This window comes from Piliocolobus tephrosceles, chromosome X (genome assembly GCF_002776525.5).
Source record: "Piliocolobus tephrosceles isolate RC106 chromosome X, ASM277652v3, whole genome shotgun sequence".
Lineage (NCBI taxonomy): Eukaryota > Metazoa > Chordata > Mammalia > Primates > Cercopithecidae > Piliocolobus > Piliocolobus tephrosceles.
Window position 1 is genome coordinate 93287037 of NC_045455.1, and position 22480 is coordinate 93309516.

The window sequence follows — 22480 nt, forward strand, 5'->3', positions numbered from 1 at the left end:
CAATGAAAAAGTACTAGAATTGTTTTAAGGGTATCCAGGAGCCCACCGATGACCATCCCACAACTACATAACTGCCCCCCAAGAATGGACTGGGGTTTAAAATTACTGCCAGTGGTACACAGTGCTACAATACTTTCACCATCAGGACCAACAGGAAGAAGAAAAGGTACACTGAGTACATTGGTGGTGTGTCTGAGATACGTGAAGATCAGATGAGATCATCTGTTGTCCCGGGAACTCACATAGGAAGAAGTGGGGCAGGGGAACAAGTCATCCTGAGGTGCTCTGCAGACAGGCGCCCTGAGTTCACAGGAAGCTGCACCAAGTGCCAAGGCTGGATTTACAGTGAGGCAGCATCTTCATCTCAGTCAGGGAGCATCTTCCTCCATGTGAAATCCACTGTGTCAGTGTGCGTTTTACTGATCTTGCCATTCAACTTGAATTTTGGCATATAAATGTTTTGAATTACAGTTTTCAAAGAGGCATAAGGAATTCCCATCTAGTTATCTAGTTTCATGTGTGCACATATTCAAATAACATGACAAAAATAATCTAAGCCAACATAGGATTATAAGGATATGAGATATACTTCACTGTCTCCTTTTAAAGAGGTGGATATGTCCCTCGATTCCGGGACGAGGGACCTACAGGGTTCCTCCCACCTACCCCACAATATGGAACACCAAGCAAGAAACTTCTTTGACTCATATATGTCTGCACAGCAGAAACAACTGCCCCAAATGAGGTATTTACTAAAAGACACTGTCTGTGCTTTGGAAACAGAGTTGAAACCCATCACACCTTGGTTACTGATTACACGGAGCCATATAAACCAAGGCCCTGTTGTGTCCCTGGAAACATAACCAAACCCACTAGGAAACACCTGCTTTAAGAAGCACCTGTCAGGATGAGGCTAGGAACAGCCGCAAAGCACTGGTCTGAGGCAGTCAGCCTGACGCTGGTCCTCACTCTACATCTACAAGTTTTGGGCCTTTGAGCAAGTCACTTAACCTCTCTCATTTTCAGTTTCGGTAGCTGACTAATTCCTGTGGAAACACCTGAGCTCTACAAGTTCATAACCCCGTATCAGTGCTGTCACTATTTCATGCTCATGTACAGTAGACACCGCATGTGCGTGTTTATGACGGAGTGAATAACTGGGTCAACAAACATTTACCACGTGCCAACTGCACATAAATTGCCCTGCCTGGCCTTCAAGAAATAGAAAAATTACAAAGCCAAAGACTCTGACTCCAAAAAACTTCATCTAACAAAGAGGCCAGCAGGAATTACAATTCTGGGCAAAATAATGTAAGTGCTACAAAGGGATACAAACCAGAAATGTTGGTACCTCCCCCATCTCTGCGCCATCCTCCAGTGTCACTTTTACAGACTCCATGCCATATGTTCCAACATCCTTGCAATGCCAGTACCTGTGCCAGCTATCTTTTTTAATGAAAAGGTCAATTCCTTTTGTTAAATGCAAGCTTCTTGAAGGAGATTAATTTTTTCATGGCATTCTTTTTTAAGGAGGCATTTATTATGGCCAATTATTCTTGATGTTTTAAAGTATCTTGAAAGCTGAGCATGGTGGTTCATGCCTGTAATCCCAACACTTTGGAAGGGTGAGGCAGGCAGATCACGTGATGTCAGAGGTTCAAGATCAGCCTGGTCAACATGGTGAAACCCCGTCTCTACTAAAAATACAAAAATTAGCCAGGCGTGGGGTGCCGCGTACCATAATTCCAGCTACTCAGGAGGCTAAGGCAGGAGGACCTCTTGCACCCAGGAGGCAGAGATTGCAGTGAGCTGAAATCATGCCACTGCACTCCAACCTGGGCGACAGAGTGAGACTCCATCTCATAAAATTAAAAAAAATTTAAAAGTATTTTTATAATACTCAAACAGTTTAGATTAAGACTCTAAAAGTAACTATCAGAGCCATGCCTCTAATCTTTTTGATAAGAACAAAAGTGACCAACGTCAATGAATACCTAATCCCTGGCCAAGTGTGTTGTGTGTGTGTGTAATCTAATATCCTCTCGAAAGTTCAACCTGGCAGCATATTTTAATTGTCACATTTGAAGGGTCATGTGACCTAACCTGCCTGCCCTTCCTTTTCTGAGGCTCCTATTTATCCCTCAAGACCCATTTTCAATGCTGCCGCTCAACCTCCCCAAGCAGTTATTTACACACTCCTCTGGGATGCCAAAATGTCTTTTCCTCTACTATGGTAAATTTTGCACTGCCCTGAATTATTTACAAGTATGGCTACCTGTTTCATTGTTTTGCACTCATCACAGTGCTGGAGGAATCATAGCTATAAATGTGAAATACATAAACAAATACATGAATGGATACATGGACAAATTATCATATACATACAATAATCAAACACCATCCCCATGTTAAAATTATTCATGTTCTCCTTCTAATCAAATCATTATACCCATTAGCAATATAGTTTTTCTTATTTCCACATTCTAATAGGATATCAGAATCCTGTATATTTTTCTGAAGAAGTATTAACCCATTTACCTCTGACCTTTTAGATCGACTCTCAAGGTAAACCTGGAGACAAAAACAAGCAAACAAAAACTACATAGATGAAAAGAGAAAATTAATCCCTAAATAGGAAAATATACTTTAAATGAATTTCACATTTACACATTTACTTTATAAAAGTGATTTCCCCAAATCTCCTATTTACCTTCTTTCATAATGAGATCAGTTTCTAACTGTTTAGGGAAAAAAAAAAGAAAATCTCCAATTTAGTTTACTGAGCTTCATGCAACTTCACACAGATAGATTCCTGGAGGCTCCAAATGTTAAGTGTATTTAGTAACACAACCATTGCTCGTTTCTTTCCTTCTCTCAATCTCATCACAATGAAAATGAGGCATTTTAGTCACTCCTCATTCTCACTGCCACACGAGGCAGGATAACCGCAAACCCAGCGGGAAATAGGAGATTCCAGGCCCTGAGGAGCAAGACTTTCACGCTCACCCTCCCTCACCTGCAGGAGGAAAAGACCAAAGGGAAACAACCTCCCGCCCAGAAGCCTTCCTCCCAGCTGCTTACAAAAGAGGCAAAAAGGTCTCACTGCACAAACATTTTGTGTGCACAGAGAACATCACGGCTCAGACAGAGAAGACTTGAGAAAGAAGCCTGAGAAATTCAAACTACAGAATTCCTGGGATCCGTCCAGACTGGGAAGAGACATTCCAGACGTCTAACTCGAGCTCTTCATCTTACAGAAGAGGAGAAAGAGGGCCTGGTGCCTACTTCGTAGCAGATACGGAAGGAGAGTTAACCACGCTCTTGACACTATCTTTCCTCCAGCCTCAGCCTCACCCCCCTCGGGCCACACACACCAGAGACAACACAGGCAGACGCAGGCCAATTATGCATAGAAATGGAAGAGGGTGATTCCTCCTTCAACTGGAGACCTAAATACACGGTAACTATACAAGGGAGATACTGCAAGGCCACATCTGTGCACCCAATGAGGGACAGAAATAATCATAATTTTTAATTCAGTTCAACCCAGTGAGCGTTCATCAAGCACCTACTATGTACAAAAGCCATTGCTGTGTGTTAGGAAACCTTAAAAAAAAAAAAAGAATGTGGTCCATGGCCTTTAGATACATTAGGGAACAGAGAAACACAATTGACCACACTGTAAACTGTACTGTGACTTATGTAATAACAGCAACAAAGCATTCCTAGGGCCCAAAGGAAAACACAAGACATGCTAACTAGAATAAATAGGATTAGAATTGGGGGTGTAATGAAGGTTTTGCAGAAGAAGTAATATTTCCATTGAATCTTAAATAGAGTCTGCTGCTTCAGGTGGAGAAGGCAAGAGCTTATATCTGAGAGAGAAATTCACTGGACCACAAGTATAAATCAGACTGCATGATGTGTTTGGAAAACAGCAAACAGACGGACTCCAGTTGCATAGGGAAGGAGGCGCCCGGGGTGCGCCCGGCAAAGCAGATCCAAGCAGCGGTTCATCCTAAGCATTGGATGCCACATTAAAGAATGTGGGCAGTATCCTTCAAAAGCAAGCATGTGAAGGGGTCTCCATGCACAACTGACACTCCTGTCTGGGTTTTGAAGGTACTTCCGGCATCAGTGTGGAGAATGGATTGGAGACAGAAGACTAGCGATGCAGGGAAGCAGCTGAAGATGTTTCCCCAAGGAAAGCATAATACGGAAAAAGTGTCTCTCGCAGCCCCCTTTCCTCGGAACAGTTTCCATGCCTGGGCACTCTTCACGTGAGAAGGTGTGCGCTTCTCAAGCACACACGGAAGAAGAGTCATTTCACCCTTTCTTTCATTGCCCTTTGCCTGGCTGGGACTCCATGACTGGACGGCTGGCAAGCTGTGCGGCTGTATAGTACTGGTGACAAGTCTACTTCTGCCCACACACTGTGTATGTGCTCAAAAAGCCCAAGGTGAGGCAGCCAGGAGTCACAGAAAACCTAAGAAGACAGCTGGGCTTCCCAGAAAAGGGGAAAGGTGGTGCTCTCCAGCTGTCTACCTGGCTGCCGTTTCCCGCAGTATTGTCGCTGGCACTCCGTGGGTCTACACTCAGTGTCCCTTTCATGGTGCCCCAGGCACTGTGCTAGGAACTGGGGTGTGCCAGGCAGGAAGGCATGAGTAAGAAACCATTTAAATCATCCAGAAGGAGAGATGAGACTCAGCCCGAACAATCCTACCAGCAGCTTTGCTGAACACAAAATTAGACATGCTTTCCTTGTCAACCAATAAACCACAGGAGTCTGAATCATGCTGGTGATTTCATCTGAAAGACTGGTCAGCTCTCGACTGGGAAAAATTCAGAGGGGTGTGCAAGGTGATCCTTGGAGCAGGGAACAAATAGCAGGGCCCCTATTTAGGTTTCCTCATTCATTCTATTCTTTAAAATTGTCTTCTTTGCTGTCATCGCTTATAAAATAACATATATAAACTATACTTTGATATACACAATTTTAAAATAATTTCATATTTGAGATGCATACTCAAATTAAGTATATTTATTTGAAATGCATATGTTGAGATGCATATTCAAAAAAATCTTTTTTGGTGGGGATACGTGATCAAAGAAGTTTGGAGGCCACTGCGATGAATCTACACACTAAAAGTCAGAACTTCTCTTTTACACACACAGAAAAAGCATTTTGTTGAGTTCAACTGTGACCCACTCAAACCCACATTACATACCTAAAAGTGAAAGAAAAAAAAACTAAAGGTGTTACAAAAAGGAACATCATTTTCTATTTTGTTAACGTAAAAGTTTCCTTTATCTTGTATCTCATCTTTCTTCACACTCAAAGGTATTCACAAAAGTTGTGTAGGGAGTTCATAATTTTGCCTAAACGATCCACTGTGTTTAAAAAGCTAAAGCCAACCCTATACTTACAAATACATTTTAGCATTTTATACATATGTATGTGTGTATCTATATATACATATTTTTACAAGCCTAATGATAGAAAATTATATCTAGAAACATTTTTGCCCTTCATTTCTGTGTATTGAGAACTCCAAAACTTTTCTCATTCTAAGCTTCTGTTCATTTTCAACTTTTTATAAAGTTCTCATATTTCAGAAAATATGGATTAAATTCTCATTTGATGACCAGTAATTGCAATAATAAATTACTTTGGGAGACCAGGGCAAGAGGATCACTTGAGGCCAGGAGTTCAAGACCAGCCTGAGCAACATAGCACGACCTTGTCTCTACAAAAAAAAAAATTTTCGTTAACCACATGTGGTGATGCACACCCACAGTCCCAGCTACACAGGAGGCTGAGGCAGGAGGATCTTCTCAGCCCAGGAGTTCCAGGCTGCGGTGAGCAATGATTACACCACTGCACTCCAGCCTGGGCAACAGCAATACCCTATCTCAGAACAAAAGGAAAAGAAAAGGAAAAGGAAAGGAAAAGGAAAAGGAAAGGAAAAGAAGGAAGGAAAGAAAGAAAAGAGAAAGAGAGAAACACTAAAGATTAATTTCATTACAAGTTTGAATGTTGAAAACCCAAGTTAGTATATATTCTTCATACCTACACATTAAGCAAAAATGTATTAAGTCGCTGCTGCGTACCATGCACTGTGTTTTAGGTACTGCATTAACAGGTGTAAAGCGGTACCATGATGGAAAGTTAGTCCCCCCCCACAGAGTGGAAGAGCAGACTTTGTCTCATTCACACCTCAGCACCTAGAACAGTGCCTGCCTGGCACCTGGCAGGGCACAATAAATACTTCTCACTGTCTCCCCTGAGGACCTTACAACCTAGTGGGGATGGGGAGTCAGGAAAAAAAGAAATTCACAACATTTGCAAATAATTACAATATTGTAATATTCCTATTCATATACAAAAAATATCTGACAATAATTTCCATCTCCCTTCTTCTCTGCATAATGAAAATCTTGGATGTAGCTCAGAGAGTTTAGATTCACTGCATGGTCTATTTCTAGTTTTAATTACAATGCTTGGCAAAGCTTAGGAGGAGATCATTTCAATTCATTTCAAAAATAACTCTCATTCAATACAAGGAGATGGGATTTTTCACACTTGTAAATTTTTTTATTTACTTGATAATTAAGATGGTTTGGCATATAAATAAAGCATTTTCTTAGCAACTTTGGTCCAGTGAAGATGCAGAGCTGTTTATCTATTAATAAAAATAAAATGGCTTTCCTCAAAAAGTAAAAACTTACACTTGCCTTCCAAACAGACTCAGTTTCATTTCTGGCCCTTTTTAATCCAGAGAAAAGACAGCTGTTCAAATCAAACATGGAGCATAAAGCTGGATGAAGTCCCTCCAGTACTTACTGATCCATACAACTCCCCCTTCTCATTCATCCCGAGGTAGAGTCCACTGTCCACACCTCGAATGCTGACCAGGCCCACTGCTATACTGATAAATTCCAGAATGCCTGTAAACAAAGGATAGAAGGCAGAGGACAGGTCAGAGCACGGAACATGTCCTTAGAGTCCCAGTGTCCCTGGGGTTTTGGAGAGGACACTGAGCCCACCTCCCCACTTGGATAACCCCACGCTAGTTAAAGAAGTGTCTTCTCTTTTGAAATCACTGTGTCAAAGAACTGATTTCCAACTAAATTCTATCTTATAATGATACAAAAATACTTACCAACATGACTTATGCAATAAACAACACATTTTAAAAATTAAAAAGCTAGTATCTACATAGATATGCCAAGAAGTAATAGGACGGAAAAACCAGTGTGTACATCATGTAATTAACTTAAAAGAGTAGAATTTAAGAGAAAGACAATCTACATCCACTTTGTAAACATGAAGTTAAGTATCTGTGATTCTCTTATTTTGAGAGACGTAAGACCATTGACTAAACAGAATACTTTTTTAAAAAAAGACAATCTACTTCCACTTTATAAACATGAAGTTAAGTATCTGTGTGTGAGTATCTTGCTCTTGGACTTCCCAGCCTTTAGAACTGGGAGAAATAAATACCTGTTTAAGTAGCAAAAAAAAAGAAAGTATTCTGTTTAGAGAATGGTCTGTCTCTCAAGGACAATGAGGTGCTAACTAAAGCTTTGATTGGTTTATACAGAAAATTATCCAGCTCTGTATTGTGTAGCTTTTTTTTAACTCTATCTGGAAAACTAAAACTGCCCACATACATCCCAAATATTTTTGCTTAAACAAAGTATTGGTTTCTGCTATGCTTATCTAAACCTGAGATAGTTAAGCAATTAAAATAATAATATTCTGAAGAGATAATACTGCTCTTGATTTAAAGTAGGCATGGAATGCTGTATCCCAAAATCAAATCAACACAATGATCTTCTTTTACTTCCTTCTTTCCCCTTGCTTACCTCACTAAGAATAACACCTAAGCTGGGCATAAATCCAGAATTTTATGGCCACACAACAGCAGCTTCAATTTCTCTAACTATATTGTGGTTATAAGATGATTAGTCCACAGTATATTTAGGACACACCGCTTTTTTTTTTTTTTTTTTTTTTTTTTTTGAGATGGAGTCTCGCTCTGTCGCCCAGGCTGGAGTGCGGTGGCACAATCTCGGCTCACTGCAAGCTCCGCCTCCTGGGTTCACGCCATTCTCCTGCCTCAGCCTCCCCAGTAGCTGGGAGTACAGGCGACAGCCACCACGCCCAGCTTTTTCTTTTTTGTGTGTGTATTTTTTAAGTAGACGGGGTTTCACCATGTTAGCCAGGATGGTCTTGATCTCCTGACCTCGTGATCCACCTGCCTCCGCCTCCCAAAGTGCTGGGATTACAGGCTTGAGCCACCGCGCCCGGCCGGGCACTGCTAATATTATTTGTACTCAGTGATTTTTTCCTTTTTATTGTAAACTAAAGTGCTACATTTTATGTAGACCTTACATTAATGCATATCAAATACTGAGTTGTTTTAAAAATACTTTCAAATATTAAAAATTTTACTTACATTTAAGAGTTCAGAAAAAAACTTATGGTAACAATGTGCTATAGTCAGTCTCATGTGACTAATAAAAAAGCACTTACATGAATTTTCAACAATTAATTTTGCAACTCTCTCAAAATACACTGGTGCTGCAATCAAAAGAAGACATGAACAGCATAAATCTAATAAAGGATTAACTCAAGAGGAAACTATTCCAAGGTGAAGTAAAAAGAAGAGCTATGTCTTCTACAGGGGTATTCCTGATTCTTTTATAAGGACAAAATGTAACAAATTTATCTTGTGCTTACAGTTTACAGAATATCTGAAGATTCAAATTTAATTATTTTAATAGGATGTTAAGTAGTATATAAAAAAAAAAGTGTAATTACAAATCGTGTTTTGAATCTGATAATCTATGACTCTACGATGGAAGATACATCCAAAAGAAGCCAGTTTATTACTAGCCTTCCCTACTCACAAAGCAAATGGGAATATAAATAAGGCAGTATTTCCATGAGATTCATTTCTCATGAATCGCTCCCTTTTTGATGCATTTTATTTCATTGTACTACTTCTAATTCTTCTGCGTCAAAAATAATTAAAATTGTGGCATTTTATTACTATTAGCAGTCACAGGTATGTGAATATCTTCTTAGTTACCTGAAAGCACACCAAAATGTGGGTCATACATTTCCTGAAATTAATGTAAGGAGTTAATGTCCAATTTTCATCGTAAGATGAAATGCAGAAACATCTGGTCCCTTTTGAGGTCTGAATGATTTAATTTACCAGATCAATAAGGAAAGGTTTAATCATAAAACTAAAAGATATTTGCAGCTTCTAAGGGGGCATGTGATGATCTTTCTGTTTTCTCCACACATAGAGTAGCTGAGGACTAATAATGAGTATTAGCCAATGTCGCCCATCAGGTCCAACAAAGAATAAGGTGTATGTGATTTCACAAAACCATTTCACTGGCTGGTCTGCAGAACATCAAGAAAAAAAAATAACAGCAGCAGTGATAACTGTAATAGCGAAAATTCTTGAGCATTTAGTCTATGCCGAATGAGAGGCCTTCTCTCATTTAATCCTCAGAACAACTCTAGGCATTACAATATTCTAATCCCCAGTGTACAAACGGGGAAATTGAGGTGTAAGGAGGTTAATAATTAGCCCCCAAGCAATTGGACTCCAAAACCTATTTCCTTAACTATTATGCACATCTTACATTTGGTTTTACCTTTTTTAATGTTTCTGTGATTTCTGTACTATTTTCATATAGTTGAGTTCTGAAAGTATTATCATTATATAATTTGGAAATGAAGATAGTAAGACATCTATCTAGTTTCTTTTTCTGGCATTGACAAGACAGCTGTAATTCATAGTCATTCATTTTTTCATTCAAGAAGCTATTATTGAGGGATTATGATAAGCCAAGCACCATGCCATTTATTGAGTATATAAAGATGAACCAGATATAGCCTAGGTCCTATTACCCTCAAATTTTTGCTCACCATCTGCTGGGAAGAAGGACACGTAAACAGATAAATAAAACAAGAGTGTGGCGAATGCAGTGAGAGGGAACTGTTCAGGGTATGGGCAGTCCAAAGACGGGCAGCTCATCTGGGTTTATGAAGGCAAGTCAGAAGCTTCCTAAGAAAATAAATACCTGAGATAAGTCTCCAAAAAGCTATATCCAAGTGAGAAGGAACTACCTAGTGACCCCTGGTGGAAAAGATTTCATCACCTCAAACCACCACCCATTTCTCTGCAGTTTCTTAAAAATAGAGACCTCAAAAGAATAGCCCAGCTTTTTATGTGGTCACCTCAGTGATGCAAGGACAAGTAGACCACCTGAACGTAGGGGTCACACTCATTCTCCCCCACACAAAGAATTCCACTGTTGTAAGGTCAGGAAGATGTGGCAACCTCGCAACAGGATCACAGCCCAACCAGACCAGAAACCTCATCATTCCTGGTACCCTTTTGTTCACAATAAATTGTCTAACCTCAACCAGGTCCATTCACCTCTCTGGGGTGGAGCCAGGCAAGTGCTTCCAACTACACTCCCTGAGTACAACCTGCTCCACATGTTATCTGCTCATGTCACTGGGCAGCACAGGGGGGCTGGATCAGTAACAGCCAGAAGTCTGTGCAGAGACGTCTGAATGTTTAATGATCAAGGAGAGAGAAAGAGAAAGAAGGAATGAGCAAAGAAAAGAAGGAAGGAAGAGGGGAGGAGGGAGGGAGAGAATGATGCGATTGTGCCTAAAATTAGAACTATGGCACACACGTGTACCATGGCAGCCTGTCCCTCATTTTGGGCAGCACAGCCTTGACATCCTTAGCTCAGAAGGCCCACAATAATGGGTAGTGATAGGGTGACATGGGAAGCACAGGGTCGGTGACTACTGTCATTTCTTTATTGTCTTCCACAGCAGCCAACAGTTCCAAATGAGGACATGCTCATTGGGACCCCACTGGATTTGATGAGGTGTGAGCTCATCCATGGTCCATGAGGGACCAGGTCAATGCCTGGACTATTTCAGGAAAATCACCACACCGGACCTTGCCAGTTGCTCCAGACTCACTGTTAGTGACTATCCCCAGAGCTGATGGGCTGCCCCAGTTCTGTTCACATGGACCATTATCAAAAGCTGGCACCGCCCCCTACACCCCATCTGTGCTGGGCCTCACCTCCAAGGCCATGCGAGGCCAGCAGTGGGAGAGCAAGGCAGTCAGAGCTGCTCCACTCTGGCCCTCATCACATGTTCCTCTGACCTAAGAGCCCCCGACACATTACAGAAGTGCACTCTTCAGACCACGCAAACGTATGCAGACTGTCGAGAGGGGCAGGGTATGAGGCTGCAGAACATTCATGATTAAGCCTCCTCCCTGCAGAGCTTCCTGCTCACCCAGCGAAGCTCCAACCAGGGCTGCCAGATCAACCATCTCAGATCCTGCACCGGGTAAGTTCGGATCTGTAGCAACTTGAGCACATCTCAGAGTTTACATAGGAAATGAATAACCGAATGGGAGTTAAAACTCCACCAACTTTTCCAGAACCTGAAGCAATCCTAAAACCATCTCCTTAAACACCCAGTGTTTTCCTGAGCCATTGAAGAGTCAGATACATAGAACAGAATTAAAGTTCAAAACCCAGGAAATAAGTTTGAAACACCCGTTTAAAAAAAACAATTATACTATCGTATTTCTTCCCTCTAGTAAAACCTTCACCTGACCCCCGTTTGAATAGAAGCCACAGTTTGCGTGCTCATCTGAGAACCTGAAGACGGGCCTTTCAGAGCTACCTAACCCCCGCCAAAAAGGGAACAGACCCAGGCTTCCCAAGCAAGCTAAATAGGGTATCAGGCCCAGCGTTCATGTTTTCATTATTTTACATTACTTTTTCCCCAAATGATTTTCTGCTCACTTTTTTGCCCATCTAGCAAGGCTGGAGTGCTTTAAAAGTGAGCTATATATACATAAAGGTATATAGACATACAGATAAAACAAGACATCTCGCTTCCCCAGCCTACTGCACAGAGATACAATTGTGAGTTCCTTTTCTCCTTGTTCAATCTTATCTCCACACCACCAACCCCAGAGGGGAAAAAAAAACCACACACACACAAAGGGCTCCTTCAAGGTCCCACCTAAGTTGTCACCTCCGCAGCTCCTGCTGGAACAGTAAGACTCCCCCACCCCCAAGTCCTCTGCACTGCCGCTGCTGTGTCACTGCCAAGCTTGCCAGCAGCTGCAGTCACCTGCGGCTGCATGGGGGCGGCAAAAATCCTTTTTCCAGCAGGTTTCCTTCTGCTGTTTCATTTCAGGTAGAAAATGCACCTTCTATTTTAATCAAGGTGTAAACCCACCCCGCCCCCCGCCTACAGTTACTCTTTTCTAGAGAAACCGAGTGCGAGGACTAAGTCCCCAGAGGGGAGCCGGGCTGCTGCCAGAAGAGGAGGAGGGCCGAAGGTGAGGCCGCGGCGGCGCGCGGGAGCGCCAGGTGTGCCAGAGCCGGGGCGCTGCAGCCCCCTCGCCCCCTCCCGGCGCTCGTGCCCTCCCTCCGCCTTCCCCGCGCGCGCCACGGGGTCCTAGCGCCGCCGCGGCCTCGTTCCGGGCGGGGCTGGGAAGGCGGAGGCTCCCGGCACACGCAGCACCGCTCTGCGGAGGTTGCTAATATTGGGACCTGCCGCAGCGGCAGCAGCGGGAGACCGCGGCACTGCTGTCACCCCGGGGGCCTGCTTCTCACTGCAACCGGATGAAAGACTTAAATAACCCTCCTGCCTCACCCTGCTTCCCCACCCCCACTGCGCACAGCCACCCACTCAACTCCATCCCAGCCAGGGTGAGTGGCACAGCGGAGCGCCAGGGCGCCCTTCCCCCTCGGCCGACGCCAGGCCGACGGGCTAGCTCGCGGCTCGGCGCCCCCAGTCCCCAACCTGGGCCGGGGCTTCCGCTCCCCTCTCATCCAACACGACCCCCTTCCCTACCCCCAGCCTCTACATCCACCCCACCAACACAGTGCCGAGGGTGTCGAAGGAGTGGAGATGCCACTTCCTTGGCAACACCTTTCTCCGACCTCTAGGGGTGAGGGGTCTGGCTTTTTGTTTGACGGTTTCTATCGAGCCACTGCAGCCCGCCGCGGTCCTCGTCCGCTCACCCTAGAACGCGCCTCTCCTGCCCTCCCCCGTGGCCCCCGCCCTTCCATCCGCGCTTTCCCCAGTGGCAGAGTTACGGGATTTCTAATGACTCGATTGCGTGTGGCAAACGTCCTATTCTAAAGGTGACTGCATCAAAAAAAAAAAAAAAAAAAAAAAAAAAGCTCATGGAGGGAAGGGGTGCGTGGAGCAGCCCCAACTGGAACATCCCATAATCTCTGCACACCAGGGCCCAGTCGTGCTGCACCGGAGTTCTAACAGGGTCTCTCAAAGACAGGCTCGGCTGATCCACACAATAAAACTGGCTCGGGCCTGCCGCGGCGCCCCTGCAGCCGTGCGCCCCCGCCGCGCTCCCGCGCGCACCCCGGGCTCCCCCGGCTGTGAAGCCGGAGCCGAGGCGGGGGCGCGGGAAAGCCAGATCGCGATCGGCGAGCTCGCGAGCTCTGCTCTCGGAAAGCGGTTAACAATAGCACGCCGCCCCCTCCGCCCGCCTCCGCGGCCCTTTGTCCCCCCACCCCCACTCCTTCCCCTGCGGCTCCGGCCAGGGGCCCCCGACCCACCTCCCGGGCACCACGGAGCCCTTCAAGTCTCCACAACCCGGCTGCGTGCTTCAGAAGAAGGGGAGGGACACGGAAGGTGACAGGGGAGCTCAGGGGTCCGACCTCCAGCCCGTCCTCTGTCCCTGCCACCAACTCTCCTGCCGCTGCGCGCGCCTCCAGCCGTTCCCACACCGCAAACCACCGCGCTGCCTGGGGCGGCGGCTGTCAGCCCCGCCAGACCCACTCTCACACACAAAGAGAAAGCGAAGGGGCTCGACTTGGGCCAAAATGAAAAACCGGATTCCCTAAACGCGGCGAGAAGTGTTTCAGCCCCTGCCCGCCGCCCCCCGGCCCCCGTGGTCCCCGCAGCACTGAAGGCTGCACCCGAGCCGGGCGGAAAGGGAGCCAGAACGCGAGCGCGTTTAGGACCGCGCGGAGCCGGCCAGGCAGCCGCTAAGTGCGCCGCGGGGCCCGGGCGGCCGAGCGGGCACCTGCCGGCCGCGAGCGCGGGAGGGCTGGAGCTCCGGCAGCCTGGCACACCTAGGTCGGCCGCCCACGCCGCTCGCCTCGGCCGGCGCGGCCCCGACACCCTGCGGGTGGCCGCCGCAGCCCCGGACACACTCCTCGCCCACCCAGGGCCGCCCACTGCCTGTTGTTCTGGTATCGAACGCTAGGCAGGGTGGCAGCCCTTAAAGAGGCCAGATGGAAACAGCACTTTACTTAGTAAAGTTTAGTCTTCTCTTTGCAACAACCAGAATCTACCTTTACGTCTGGGGTGGGGAGGGGATAGTTATATTTCAACTGAATAATTGCAAAGCGAAGAGCTGTAACTTTTTTCTTTTAAGCAGCGAGAGGAGACGGCCAGAGCAGTTTCACACTACTAGGCTCAGCTGTGGGCTTAGGCTCAGGGGTGAGCACGAGGAGCAAATCCTGGGCCTCGTGGATCTGGGACCATACCCAGCCCAGGCCTGAATCCCCCTCACCTTCTGGCATCATCCGCAGCCGCACGAAGCTAAACATACAGTTTACATTGTGTTCAACATCTGGCACTAAAGCATGAGGAAGAAAAATCACCACAGGACTTTATTTTTTACGACCTAGTTTAAGTGTTGTCAGGTGGGTTCACTCAGAAGTTAACTCCAACAGTCTAGTTGCCCAAACTGGCGCTTAATTTTTTTTTTTTAAGTAAGGAAAAAACTCAAGAGTACACCCAATTATGACTGTTGGTTGACTTCGTGCTGTTGGGCTCAGAGTGCCCAGGCAAGCACGTGTGTGCAGGCATAAAGTGGGCAGAGCCACCGGCCCTCGAGTCTGCAGCCCTCAGTGCTGAGTCACAAATACCCTCCGCTGAAAAATGAAATCCTCGGAATGCCCTTTAAAATTAGCTCGCAGCGTTTGCACGCGCGCACACACTCACACCAGAGAGCCACGCAGGAGACACACAGGGCTGCACACTACGGAAATTTAAAAGCAGAGGTTGTCACTTGATAGCTGGAAGGACAAAAACCCCTGAGCGTCCTGCCTCTTCCGAAGTCATTTTCCCCGAGCCTCTGCCCCAGCTTTTCACGGAGCCTAAAATATGACTTTAGTCCTCTCAACAGGACAATCCGTCAGCAACCTTCGCCTATGGGGCTTTCAGACCCTCACAGGGGGGAATAAACAATGCGCTTAATATACAATTCAAGCAGTATACTTATTAGAGGAAAGCGGGAAAGGAAAAAAAAAACACCTTAATTTGGGCACAAGATACCCACTGCCTTCAAGAAACTGCATTAAGTTCTTAGGAGTTAATGATTAAAGCTTTAAACTCGTGCAATCAGTCCATTCAAAAGAAACTTCCTAAACCCGTGTATCTGATGCAAAAGAACTGGAAACTTGTATTATATTCATAAATTATGCCCCCCTTTAAATTAAAAGTAGGGGGCCTTTCAGGGTATACTTGCATCAGTGCCAGCGGCAGATCTGCAATTCCGGAGGGACTTTTTTTTTTTTTCTGAGCTGGCAAGACAGAGAGAGAGAGATACAGAGAAAGAGGGGAGGAGGGGAGAACCCTTCCCACGTCCCCCACCCGGCCACCACCTTCTTGGTAGTTATAATTTCAACATGTCATCTCATGGACACTAAAGGGTTAATGGTATACCTACCAAATCGGCTGTGGTCTTTCCTGGTTCCCTGGATAGTACCATTGGGGAAGATTTCTAAGTGGAATCCAGTCCTGCAGTATAGCTGCCTCCGCCTGAGAATCCCCTTTAAATGATCCAAGTCCGTGACTGCGGGTCCCCTGGGGAGCCCCCCTGCTTCGGACTGACCCAGGTGGTCACTTAACAAAACCGGGCTGTCCACCGGCAACACGGGCACATTCCCAAACGGCACCGCATCCTGCACACCGAAATAGTTCCCAACTTCACCTAAGGGAGCCATCAGAGGACTCGGCTTTTGGAGCACAAGAATAAACAATAATGATGGTGTCAACCAAGGAGATATTAGGCGAGGTATATCCAACTCCCCTCCCTTACTGCAGTTGCAGAGAGAGAAAAAAAAAAAAGGTTCTTTTCTTCAATCCATTAAATGCATAAATAAAAGTAATCTGCTGTTTCACTGGCACAGGTTCAAGGTCAAACCACTGATAGTCTAAGAAACCACCACTTTATACTCACACACTGACATACTGATAAACATATCTATGTATCTCTATAGACAGATCCCCAGCTCTTAGCAGGCAGGAAGGTCTTCATCCCATCCGACCGTAATAAGGAAAAAAAATCCGTAGTTTCTCCATTTGGTTTGAGATCAGAATGACCATAGCAACTTAAATGCCTAGGCGTTATTATAGGGATTTTTAAGATGCACGGGCTACGTCAGAATTTACGGATCCTGACTCCAGGAAGGCATGCGCTGTTTTTACTCTCTAACCGACTCTGCAGACATCAGCATGAATCCTTCAAGGGGAAAAAAAAAATCTCACGTTGGTGGCGGCGACAGATCTCCCCTCCCGGTCCCCCCTCCAAAAAATGATAATAATAATAAAACAAAAAGAAGAAGAAACTTTAGGCGTCCAAAGCTAGTATCCAGGATTCTCCAGAGGCTCGGCAGATGTCCACTGGCTTAGAACGGGCGGCGAGCGGCGAGCGAGGAGAGCCGCGTCCGGGAGCTCGCGTGCCGCCCAGGCTGCCGCGAACAGGTGTTGCCGCGCCGGCTCCGGAGCGTTGTAGCCGGGCGGAGCGCTCCTCCTGCGCAGCCCCCGCCGGCGCGCAGAGTGGCGCAGGCAGCGGCATTGGGCTGGGTTTAAGGTAGCGCCGCGGCCGCCCGGGCTCCCCGCGGTCCTAGCGCCCGGCCTGCTGCCCGCGCCGCTCTGCGGCAGGCGAGGTGCGGCGCGCCAGCGCGCAGGACTTCCTCGGGAGGCAGTCGAGGAGCCCTGGCTTTACAAAGAAAAGCAAATGAACGATGCACTGCGAGAGGCGGGAGGAAGAAACACTGAGTCTCCCGAGACTCAAAAGTTCTCCTGCAGAATAGAAGCCGGTAACCTAAAATCTAGCTGGCTACATTGATGGAGGGTCAGAGTGAAACTGGGAAACTAGTTTTCACGTGGGCTCTGTAACCTTGCGTTGTACTATAGAATATGACTGAGTTGAGAGTCGGAGGGAAGGGGAGGTGATTTAATGAGCTTGCATGGCCATGGCAGTTTCTCTTCCATTCTTTGGCCACACACACAGAAGCGCAAACTATGTTGCAAGTGAGACCAACCCCTCTTCCCTGCCACACACACACACACACACACACACACGCAGATGCGGCCACCGTTTCGGTTTTGTTTGGAGCGTTCTGGGCATCTTTGGGTTGGGGCTATGTTTAGGTCCCGCCCCGCTGCTCCGGTCCGGACGGCCGCAAAGCAGTCGGCAGGGGGGCGCCAGAGAACCTTCTCTGTCCCCGACTTCGACTCGGGCGCGCGTCTTCGGGAGTCTGGGTGGAGGGGAGCGCTCCAGTGGGCTTCCTCTCGCCCCAAACCACGCTGCTCAGGACGAGCCGCGCCATCCCAAGCCCTGCATCGGCTCGGGGAAGCGAAAGGCGAGTGTCTCACTCCACCGTCCGAAGCCCGCCGCGGAGCTGGGAGGGCCGGGCGCTGGATGCTTGCTGGGCGCCCGGGGCCGCAGCCGCTCCTTCTTGCTCTGCCCCGCGGGGCCGCACGTGGAAGCCTGAGCTCCGTTGCGCGGGCTCGGGTTTCTGCTAGCCGCCGGAGGCCTTCGCGCCCAGCGGGAGTCAGGGACAAAGAAACCCTCCTCCGGGGGCCGCCAGGGGCCCTGCCGGGCCGGGCCCGCCCGAGAGACTGGAGGCGGCGCGCTCTGCACCCGGACAGCCTGCCTGCGCCCGGATCTCCAGTGGCGGCGGGCGCGGAGTGCGGCGCCCCCCAACACACACACACACACACACACACTCGCCCACAGCCCTCCCGCGGGGCCCCCTTCCCTCCCCCTGCTCCTCTTTGTTCACATTGTCTTAGAAACGGCCCGACTCTTGGGTCAAGATGGTGAAAGTTGCCGAGACTTGAGCGCAGCTCGAGACTGCGGGGCGTGCAACTGAGAAGCAAAGTCGAAAGCAGAGACTGAACCCCTGCGGTGGGGAAGCGAATCAAAACCTCTTTATGGGGGAGAAGTCGGATCCGCCTTAGTAGTCAGCTAAAGGCTGGAGATGCAGAACTGGGGTTGGCCCTACTCCGGACGGGAGGGCTTCGCCTGAAGACGAAACGGAGCGATGAATTTGCAGATTTCGGGGGCGCTGGAGGTGCCAGCGACCTGGAGCGACCTTCCCCTGCCCTCCGGGGAGGAAGGCGTGCTCCGGCCCGGGCGAGGAGGAAGGAGAGAAGAGCGAGGTGGTCCTCCCCGCTTCCTTTCCCACCCCCCCTTTGCCGCAGTCCAGGGTCATTGGGTGTCCGGGGCTGAGTCGGTGCGTCTTGCTTACGTGTTTCTGAAGCATGAGAGCCCTGCCCCGTGGTATTTACAGCAGTCACATCCGCGGTGGTACAGAGCGGGCTTTAACGTTAACTGCTCGGCGGCAGATACAAGAAGCTGGGTAGGAAGTGTCACTTCTCATAAACCACCCGAGTCGCTCGCATTAATCTCCCAGGCAGCCAGCAGCGATGGGTACAGCAGGGGCGTTCCTCGACCGGTTGGGTACAATGCGCCGGGATGGTTACTTAGTGGGGGAAAAAACGATGGAAGAAACAGAGACAGGCCCAAAGAGAGACAGGGAGACGCTTCATAAGAAGAGAAACGAGCAGCACGTGGACATTGGACATTTCCAGTGAAGACAAGACTGGGACCATTTCCACCAGCTGTCTCCAACCACATTCTTTCGGTCTGAATTTAGATTGTCATCCAATGAGCAAAGACCATTTCCGCTTCCGAATCCTGCAGCGTGTGACTGTCGCTTTAAAAAGCGTTGCAGCAGTGGGAGAGAGGGCGAAGTAGCTGATGGAGCACTTTCCCAGGTTGAGCAGCCTCCCCCACTGCAGTTGGCTTGATCCACATTTCATCCGCATCCCTAACTCCAGCTGCAAGAAGCTTTTGCTGCTTCCTCGCCCCTTTGCCTTCCCCATCAGATTTCTCTTGCTTGGTTTTGCTGGTTGGTTTGGTCTGGTTGTTTTTCTTATTATAGTAAGAGAAACAATGTGCTTCCTTGCACTGGCCACATCACATTTTTCCTGTACTCACCCCACAAGCTAGGGCTGACATCCTCAAGGTTCCTTCACAGCTCTGGCAAAACCATGAGCTCTCATGTCCAGGACTATGAGTATGTTTTACAAGTCTTCTTCAGTGAGTATACAGATGTTAGTATTCAAAGACTGAGGCCTTGCCTTCTAGAGACACGTGGTGTAATTGGGTTAATAACTCCTGCCTGGAAAAACTGTAGTTAGGAGTAAAATGAAAAAACAATGCACACAAAACAAGCAGCACATAACAGACCCTCAAGACATAGTCGCTATCATTACACTATTCCTTACATAGTTCCCCATGGATTATTACCGCCATGGGGGTATTCAGCAAACACTGTTACTGATTTTAATCCCAAAGCTCCCTGAGGCTCTCTCTTCTCAAAACGTTTTAACTCCTCTTACTTTCCTTTCTTGCCCTTCCCTGTGTTTTCTATCATGTTTGTCATCTGTCTTTTCTGTTGTCAATTTAGTACTTAGGCCCAAATGGGAATACATGACAAGAGAAGTAAAGAGGGCTGTGAACAGGAATGAGCACTAGAATGGGAGTCCGCAAATCTGAAACACATCATCTGTCCTTCTGCCTCCTCCCTGTGTGGCTACAGGCCCTGTCCTCGCGGGTCCCAGCTCTGCTGGGAAGACTGGGTCGTGTAGGTTAAAGTGGCCTATCGGCTATAAAGTCCCATGCAAACTGGAAGTGGCCCTTTGGAAAAGGTCCACCTTCCCCGCTTTGTTCATTAGTTTGTCTTCCTTCAGTTTCCCTGGACCCCAGATACAAATCAGTACAGAGTCATTTCATTCCTTCTCTACAATAAAGGTGTCACTGGGCCTCTGCCCTTCCATCTGTATCCTTCCTTCTCCTCCTCCCCACCCCACCACCCTTCATTCTACTTACAGGCTTTTGCTTAGGAGCTGTAAGGAGCATGGGATGGAGGGTAGTGGTTTGGGAAGGCTGAAGTCTCTTTCCAGTGTGACCCCAGGAACTAGCTTTGAGCTTCACGGTAAGAGGATAGAACCCTTGCAGCCACCATTTATTGACTGCTTACTGTGTTTCCAACACACTACTAAGTGCTTTTGTGTTTTATCTTCTTAATATTGAAAACTGTCCTATGAGGTATTATTTATCCCATATTATAGATGAGGAAACTGTGGCTTACAGAAATTAAGTAGCATGGCTATTGCCTCAGTGCTAATAAACGGTGGAGTCAAGTTCATAGACGTCAGACCTTCATTGTGTAACACTGCCCTCAATTATAACAGGCATATACTTTTAAATTTTTTAATAGCATCTCTTCTCAAAATACACAGAAATAAATGATAGTAATATATACTTGTATATATCAACAACCGGTTACACTGAGTGTATATAAACAACAACTAGTTAGAAGGCAAAATGAAGGAAGGAAAAGACCCCCAGTTACAATATGTTTTTTAAAAAGGAAAGTGACGGAAGGAAGGAAGGAAAGGAGAGATAAGAGCCCTAGGGACAGAATTAACAGGAAGAAGCAGCTGGGTAGGAAGTGTCACTTCCTATCTATATGAAGATCTATGTGAAGAAAAAGAATTTTATTTTTGAGATGAGGTATCACTATGTTGCTCAGGCTGGTCTCTAATTCCTGGGCTCAAGAGATCCTCCCACCTTGGCCTCCCAAAGTGCTGGGATTACAGGCATGAGTCACTGCTCCCGACCAAGAAATACACATGTATGTTTTTTTGGTTTTGTTTGTTTGTTTGTTTGGAGACAGAGTCTCACTCTGTCGCTCAGGCTGAAGTGCAGTGGCCCGATCTCGGCTCACTGCAACCTCCGCCTCCAGAGTTCAAGTGATTCTCCTGTCTCAGCTTCCCAAGTAGCTAGGATTACAGGCATGTGCCACCACGCCTGGCTAATTTTTGTATTTTTGGTAGAGATGGGGTTTTGCTGTGTTGGCCAGGCTGGTCTTGAACTCCTAACCTCAGGTGATCCACCAGCCTTGGCCTCCTAAAGTTCTGGGATTACAGGCGTGAGCCGCCGCGCCCAGCCTGACCAAGAAATATTTTAAGATATTCCTTGGAATACAAAAGATGCCCTGAACAAATTGAAAGGCATATCATATTCTTAGATAGAAAAATTCTATTTCATAAATATATAATCCTTCCTAAATTAATCTAAAAACAGTAACAATAAAAATGTCATATTGTTTAAATTAGATACACTGATGCTACAGGTGATATGGAAAAATAAAATTGACAAGAAATTTTTTTAATAAGAAAAATTAAGGGATAACTAGCCATATAATATTTTAAAATATTTTGTAAAGTTATAATAATTAGAACAGAGTATCATATGAATTATTTATATTAGCCTATGAATAAACAGATAAAGCAAGAACAGAATAGAAATTATAAAGATAGATCCAAATACATATTAGAATTTTATATATGATCATCAATTAATGGGGAAAATAATGAACTATGAGTAAATAGTTCTGAAACAACAGAATAAACAAATAACACAAGTAGTATTTATTCTTCATACTTTACATGAGGATAAAACCCAAATGCAAATATTTTAAATGTAAAAAATAAAACTATAACAAGTCCTAAAGGAAGCAATGGAAGAATTTCCTTATAATCTGAATTGTGAAGGCCTTTTTAAATGTATCATAGAATCCAAGTGCCTAAAAGAGAATACTGATAAATGCAACCACACACAAAACATTTTTTAACTGCATGGGAGAAAAACATGAATTCAAAAGATAAATGATGAAACGGAAAAATGCATCTCATATAAATGACTCATTTTTCTCATATATAAAAAGCTAGCTGGCATGATGGCTCATGGCTATAATCCCAACACTTTAGGAGGCAGAGGCATGAGGATCACTTGAGGCCAGGAGTTTGAGGCCAGCCTGGGCAACATAGCAAGACCCTGTCTTTACAAAAACTTAAAGAATTAGCTGGGTGTGGTGGCACACACCTGTAGTCCCAGCCACTTGGGAGGCTGAGGTGTGAGGATTTCTTGAGCCCAGGAGGTCAAGGCTGCAATGAGCTGTGATCATGCCACTGTACTCCAGTTTGAGTGATAGAGGGAGACCGTACGTATCTCAAATATATATGTGTGTGTGTATCTGTGTCTGTGCGTGTGTGAGTAAA

At 46.4% G+C, this 22480-nt stretch overlaps 1 protein-coding gene across 1 annotated transcript in view; it reads right to left on the minus strand.

Annotated features, from left to right (window-relative positions):
- FGF9 (fibroblast growth factor 9) overlaps positions 1–16902 on the minus strand; it is a 33123-nt gene extending 16221 nt beyond the window's left edge. Inside the window, exons 1-2 of the mRNA XM_023190647.3 lie at positions 15786–16902; positions 6845–6948 (exon numbers count right to left, since the gene is read on the minus strand). Of these exons, the coding sequence (XP_023046415.1) occupies positions 6845–6948; positions 15786–16062 (381 nt within the window). The 5' untranslated portion in view covers positions 16063–16902. The remainder of the gene's footprint in view (positions 1–6844; positions 6949–15785) is intronic.
- Between the last annotated feature and the right edge of the window lie 5578 nt (positions 16903–22480).